Source organism: Octodon degus, unplaced genomic scaffold, assembly GCF_000260255.1.
Source record: "Octodon degus isolate 3935 unplaced genomic scaffold, OctDeg1.0 scaffold00140, whole genome shotgun sequence".
Classification (NCBI taxonomy): Eukaryota; Metazoa; Chordata; class Mammalia; order Rodentia; family Octodontidae; genus Octodon; species Octodon degus.
The window spans coordinates 6,847,152-6,854,398 of record NW_004524716.1 but is presented as its reverse complement, the minus strand read 5'-3'; the positions used below and the strand labels follow the sequence as shown (position 1 = coordinate 6,854,398).

General features: G+C 45.7%; 1 protein-coding gene across 1 annotated transcript in view; it reads right to left on the bottom strand.

The window, feature by feature from the left end:
* Positions 1-7,247, bottom strand: part of Adora3 (adenosine A3 receptor) — a 21,114-nt gene that overhangs the window by 4,728 nt on the left and 9,139 nt on the right. The window contains exons 3-5 of the mRNA XM_023701747.1: positions 6,270-6,300; positions 6,003-6,069; positions 3,958-4,305 (exon numbers count right to left, since the gene is read on the bottom strand). Coding sequence (XP_023557515.1) covers positions 3,958-4,305; positions 6,003-6,069; positions 6,270-6,300 — 446 coding nt within the window. The remainder of the gene's footprint in view (positions 1-3,957; positions 4,306-6,002; positions 6,070-6,269; positions 6,301-7,247) is intronic.

Here is a 7,247-nt window from a genome sequence, read left to right as displayed (position 1 = left end):
CTCCTCCTCCTCGTGCTTTTTAGTGAGGTTTATTTTTTGGTTTAGTAGCACTCGACTAAATCCCCAGCCCCCAGGCTGCCTTCTTCCTATGGGCTCCAGTCCCCAAGTACCTCCTATGGCCTGCTGGTGTTGACTGCATTCCTACAAGTAAGAGTGGACAGGGCCCAGGAGATGGCTCAGTGGAATTAGCACTTCCCTGGCAAGCGCAAGGGCCTGAGTTCAAACCCCGGTTTCGCCAACAAAAAAAAATAACAATTCCTTTTAGGGGCCGGGGAGATGGCTCAGTGGAATAAGCGCTTCCCTGGCAAGCGCAAGGGCCTAAGTTCAATCCCTGGTTCCACAAAAAAAAAAAGAAAGAAAAAAAGAAAAAGAAAAAGAAAAAAAAAAGAGTGGATGCTGGCTGGTTTTCTCACAGTATTTATCTATGTAAATGATTAAATTATGTTGACAAGTGTCCTTTTTTTGTGGCCTTGACCAATGCCAAAGAAGCTATTCTTCAAGACTCTAGACCTGAGCCAGGTGTGGTGGTACATGCCTGTAATCTCAGCACTCAGAAGGCTGAGGTCAGAGGTCAAGGCTACATAATGAGTTTAAGGCCAACATAACCTACAAAGTGAAATCCTGTCACAAGGGGGGCAGAGAGATAGCTCAGTGGAGTAAGTGCTTGCCTGGCAAGTGCAAGGTCCTGATACCTTGCACTTTTTATGGTACCACCAAACACACACATACACACACGTGCACACACACACACAAACAAAATTTAAAAAATGATTGATTCCAGGGCTGGGGATGTAGCTCAGTGGTACAGTACATGCCTGGTAAGCACAAGGTTCTGAATCTGACTCCCAGCACCCTCCCCCTAAAAAAAACATTCTAGACCTTCAGGGCTGAGATTTTATAACATGGAAGCCTTTCCAAATGCCAGACCCCGCTGGCCTCTTCTAATTGACATTGAACAAATGGGTGTAAGTAGAGGGAAATTTCAAGAGTACTTGAAGTCTCAGACACCCTCTTTATCTCCCCAAATCCCAAGTAATGCCCAACCAGCGCCATCAATGTCCACTCTATCCAGGAGGGAAGAAGAGACCCGTGCCCCCAAGGAACCCAGGAGAAGGCTGAGTTGGTGCTTGTGTGGTTTAAACTTGAGTCAACTCGACTGACTTGGGAGTGACAAAGGGGATTAGGAAAGCACCGTTCTGGGCTTTTCTGGCTGGATCATGGACAGAACGTTGGACACTATATCGAGTCCCTTGACTCCTCCCCATTGGCACGCTTCCTTGCTCCATTTCCTGGCCATCATGAGCTGAGCACTTTTGCTCCACTGTGCTCTTTCACTATGCTATTTCTGCCTGAGAGCCAACCAGCTGTGGACTGGATCCTCTCAAGTCGTGAGCCAAGATAAGCCTATCTTCCTCTGAGTGTGGGTGTTAGGTGTTCTGTCCCAGCAACAGGAAAGTAACTAACAGAAAATTGTACCAGAAGTGGGCTTATTTTTGTGACTATACCTGATAATGTGGTTGAGAAGCCCTAGAGCTGGTTTGCAGGAGTTTGGAAAGGTTTGCAGATGTCAACGAGAGAAGGTGCTGTATGCTCTAAGAATAGCAGGACTCAGAAGATTGGAATGTTGATAGGAATGTGGACTGTAAAGGCAGACTCTGGGAGGTTTTAGGAACAAGGATTCGCTAACAATTTGAATATAGGTCACATTTTTATACTCCAGCAAATAAATAAATAAATAAATAAATAAATAAATAAATAAACAATTGACATTTTGCCCATATCCTGAGGCTCTGGGAGGTTCAGATTAAGGGCAGTGAATTAATTTTCTGGTGGGGGAACTTTCAATACAGCCCATCATTTAGGCTGTGGCATAGGTACTACTGGCTACATTTAATCAGATTTATTTTGAGAATTGGGGACTAGGAGCAGAAGGTAAAAATTTGAAAAACTTAAATGTTGGTCTGAAAGAAAACACATGTAAAGTTAAGACTAAAGGAAGTGTGCTTGCCAAAGAGATTAGTGCCATTAAAAAGAAAACAAGAAAGTATAGGAACACAAAGATGCTCTTGAGATCATCTCAGAAATCAGAAATTTCCCTACTCACAGGCTCAAAGGTACCAACATTACATCTTTCAACTGAGAAGAGAGCCCCTGGGCCCTCTGCTTAAGAAGGCCCTCATAAGGAATTTGTTGGGCTGGGGAGATAGATAGCTCAATAGAATAAGTGCTTGCCTGGCAAGCACAAGGGCCTGAGTTCAATCCCCAGTACCACCAAAAAAAAAAAGGCATTTGTTCTCAGGGATTCATTTCATCATGCTCAGATACACAGATAGTCAAAAGCTACTGCAGCCATGGTCAAAGGGCACCTGGCTACTGCTTCCCCTGTCGTATGATACTGGTTTTACCAACATACATAATAGAACTGTGTGATGAAAAAGGCTTCCATCCAGATTTCAAAGAAAGGCCCAGGAGGCCAGGCAAGGACCCACTAACAGGGGAGTGTATGAAATTGAAAATGAAGCCAAAGGTGCAGTGCAGATCCCAGGAAGTCAGGAATACCAGGAATGTGGAACTTCTGAGGAAAACCACAGGTAGAGAGTTGAGCCAGCCCAAGAGAGAGGTCATATGAGATGCAACTAGCAAGGCCTCTGGAACTCACATTTTATCATAATGCACCCCTCAGTAACTGATACAGAACTAAATGACTTCATGTTTGGTCTGCTGGGTGTTGATCTTGCTTAGGTCCAAATCTCTTCTGTAATCTATTGCTCCCACTTGGAACGGAAATGTGGGGTTGTGTAATTTGGTTTTCGCTTTTACAGAGATTCACAGCTAAGAGTTTCCCTTGAGTCTTAGAACAGACTTTGAGTTGGATATTTGAAAAATGCTAAAGCTGTATAGACTTTGGAGAAGGGGTTATTGTGTTTTTGACTGTACATAGGACAATTGTAACATGTTAGGCAGACTTTTAAGGTGTTTTATTCATTTGAAGATTAAATATGGTTTAATGACATGTTTAGGTGTCACAGTGACAATGAGTGGAATGTGGTGGTTAAAGTTAATTGCATCAACTTAATTGGCTTGGGATCAGTACATCCCAAAAGAATTAGTGCTATATGCTTCTGGGTGTATGTGGCACATTTAGGCATGCTTTTAGGTACTATATCTGGCCCTCTGCCCCTTCCTCTCAGGAGCCACTCTGCTGCTGTTTCCTGGCCCCTATGAACTAAGCAGATTTACTCCATCCTGCTCTTCCACTTTGCCATTTGCACCACAGAGCAGCCAACTGTGGACTGCACCGTCCAAAACCAAAAGCCAAGGGCTGGCCAATTAGCTCAGCAGATTAAAGCACCTGCAACTAGGAGCAGGGTTTGGGGGTTCAATCCCCAGGCCTGCCATGCTGGCCCTACCCCTGGGGTGAGCTGAGACAGCAGTTGAGACTGGATGTGGTGGCACACGCCTGTAATCCCAGCTCTTGGGAGGCTGTAAACAGGCAGATCACTACAAGTCCGATCTAGCAGTGAGACACTGAACACCCTGTAGACCTTTCCTTAAAATACAAAAAAAAAAAAAAAAGAAAGAAAGAAAGAAAAGAAAAAAAAGTCAAATAAACTTATCTTTCCTTAAAGGTTGATGTCTGCTTGTTTATTTATTTATTTTTGGACCAAGAATCAAACTCATGACCACTCACTTGCGAGGCAGGAGCTATGCCACTGAGCTATATCTGCTCTCTGGTATTTTTGTCTCCATTATGGAAAAGTGACTAATACAGTGCTCATTGGCATCAGTGATTTTTTTTTTCAGAGCTGGGGATTGAACTCAGGCTCTTGCGCTTGCCAGGCAAGCACTTATTCAACTGAGCTACCTCCCCAGCCCCTAATATCAGTGAATTTTTATGCCATTGACAAGCACCCACTATGATAGGTTACTCAAATGGATCCCTGACAACATCTTTACCTCTCTCAGACAAAAAGCCATGGACTGGGGCTTCTCTATGGTCTGTTACAATCAACTCCATAAAATCCATGTCATCCTTTGCAAAGTTCCTCTGGATGCCGCACCAGTACCAGCCTGAATCCTCCTTGGTCAGGCAGGATACAGTGACAATGAGTTGGCTTCCCGTGTCCTTCAAGACCACATGGTCAGTGCTGTTGGGAGTGAAGGCAATGACATTGCAGTAGATCCGGAAGTAGCCCCGGCACCAGTACTTGGTATGGTCCTTATAGTGGGCATCATAGTTGCAGGTGGCAGAAGCTGTGTCCAGCACGAAGCTTTCCTTGACCTTTTTGTCCATGACCATGGCATCTGTGAAAACACACACACACACACACACACACACACACACACAATTATTCTTTCAATGAAACAAACTACTGTTCTTATCATCCACAGATCATTAAGAATTGGAGATTGGTTTTTGCCCTTCTGAAGTTGGTAACTGCCATGAGCTGAACAGTGTCTCCCTAAAATTCATGTTCAAATCCTAGCCCCAGTACCTCAGAGCGCAGCTATACTTTGATGTAAAGATTTTAAAGATGTTATAAAACCATAACCATATCACTGGGATGGTCCTTTACCCAACATGACTGGTGCCCTTATTAAAAAATAAAAGACTGAAACATAGGCAACATGGATGGCAGGATGACCGTGTGAGAACATTGTAGGAAGGCAGCCATTGACAAGCCAAGGAGTAAGGCGAACCTTGATCCTGATCTTCTAACCTCCATAACTGTGAAGAAGTACATTTCCATGATTTAAGTGCTACCCAGACTGGTATCTTGCTGCACCCCTATTAGAAGGCTACAGTAACCCCAGCGAAGTCTTTCTCCCTGGCTTGAGGGTATGTGACATATAGTAGCCTCTTGGAGCCCTGAAAACCCTGAGGCTTGCTGCCAGCAGATCAACTTTTCCTCTCTCCCAGTGCCTGGCTCAAAAAGACAAAGGTTTGTTGGGTGCTTCTGCTGGCTGCATAAGGGCTGAAAGCAACGGGACTCCAGTTCTGCCGTCGGGAGCTAAATATTTAGCATTTCTACCACGTGCAACCAGCATGCATACCTGTGTCATATCAGGATGTGGCAGTGAGAAAGTCATGGGCACCATGGCCAGCCTGGTTGTGTTGCAGAAATGGCCAAGGAGAGAGATGAGGTGGCACAGCATATCCCTTGCAGCCTTTCAGAAGTTTGGTGACTGCAGTATTGGCTGCTTCCATCCACACAGCCTCAGCCAGGTAACCCCCAAATGCTGCCTCAAATGAAGGGGCCAATCCATAAAAAAGGAAGCTCACATCCTAGATTTCATTTGTCCACATTGAAGCTCCACAGGGAAGAGCTGCGATCCTCAGTTTATAGGCAGAGACGTGACTGGGAGAGCAGAGCAGTAACTCGAAAGGGAATAGAGCTGATGGGTGACAGGACAAGGCTGGTCTTTGAGCCCACCTTTGGAGCTAGGCATGCACAGAAAGGGGAAAGTAGAATATTACCTATTCGAGGAAAGAAAGGCGAGAGGAAAGGAAATTTGGATAAGGTAAAAGAAAAAAGAGAACCCTCATTTTAGCCAAGGATCTCGTTTGCCACAACCCTCTTATAAAGGTGAAAACAAGAATTAATGGGGTTCAGGCAGGAGAGACAGCTCTATGGCCTAAGCCCCTGCTCGGTAAGTGCAAGAACTCAGGTTTGATCCCCAGTATTGCATGCCATGCTGGCCCTAGAAGCCCTGGGTGCACTGTGCCAGCCACTGAGATTGGGGGTGGCAGAGTATGCCTGTGATTCTAGCACTGGGGAGACTAAGACAGGAGGTTCACTATGGGTCTGAACTGCATAGCGAGACCCTGTATCAAATAAATAAATAATAAGGAACTAGTGGGGCTCTCCTTTGACTTTCCCACCCAACTGCTTAGGTGCTTTGAGCTAATAAGCAGGTGTCCAGAGAGAAAAGGAAAAGAAAACGCAAGGTTTTTGAGAAGGCCATGGCTTGAGGAGCAGAGATCTTTCCTCACATCTTACCTGAGAAGAGTGCCAGAGAGAGCAGAATGAACACCCTCATGACTGGAAGGAAGGGCACTTCAACTGCCTTAGACTGCTCGGAGCTCTCAGGAATCCTGTATCTGTTTAGGAGAAGCAGGTAGGTCTGAATGATGGTAGCTCGCCTCTTCCTGGGGAGAACAGTGCAGATGGGGAACAACTGAGTATACCAAGCAGTACCACAGTGTATCACCGGCCCAGCTGCGCAGCGCGCAATGGTGCCTCACCAGGAGGATGTTGTTCATGAACATAATTCACGAGGCAACTGGGAAAACCTGGGCTTCCAGTTGATCATCTCAACAGTGTGAACTACCACCTTCTAGAGAAACCCACTCTGGCACACAAGTCTTTGTAGACACTCAGAAGAGTGGACGCATGCACGCAGGTGCGCACACACATACACATATGCATGCACACACGCATGCACTCATGTACCATCATCATTACTGACATGCATTCACTGTGCACCTGTGCACACTGACAGTGGATTGAATATTACCAGAGGTCAGTCTTCTTGTCCGCCCACTACTCTTGGCCATCCAGTTCCTGTTTATATTCAAGGAATTCCAACAAAAACAGTCTGCCCTACCCAACCTCACTCCCACCCCCACCTGGGGAGTGTGGGTTAGGGGTGCCCACCAGCTGTCAGCAGCATGGCATGTCTAGAATCTAGAGCACATGAACTGATGAAGTGAAGTTGTTTGAGTGTCACCAGCCAGAGCTGCAGAGCCCAGACCACTGGACAGCTTCCCTGGGTACAACTGGACAAGTAAAGGAAGTCAATCCATGAGCACCAGTGGTGGCAGCAGTGCCTGCCTCCTACTGGGGCTCAGATGTTCTGGCCAGTATTATTAAAAGTTTAAATTGTTGGGTTGAGGGGAGGAGTTCAGCGGCACAACACCTGCCTGGCAAGCACAAGGTCCTGAGTTCGATTCCTACTACCGAAAAACAAAAATAAAACTCAATAATAAAAAGTTTAAATTATTGAACTGTCTTAATTTTTAAAATTTAATCTGGGTATCAATTATCACACCCCAGAGCTAGCACTTCTATCAAGGGCCAAAAGTAGACGGTTTTCTAGATTACGCAACACTATCCTCCTCTTCTCTTCCCTTCCCTTCCCTTCCTTGCCCTCCTCCCCCCCCTCCCCTCCCGTCCCCTTCCCTCCCCTCCCTTCCCCTCTCCTCTCTTCTAATAGCACCGAAAAGTTTTAATTTTTTAGTTATT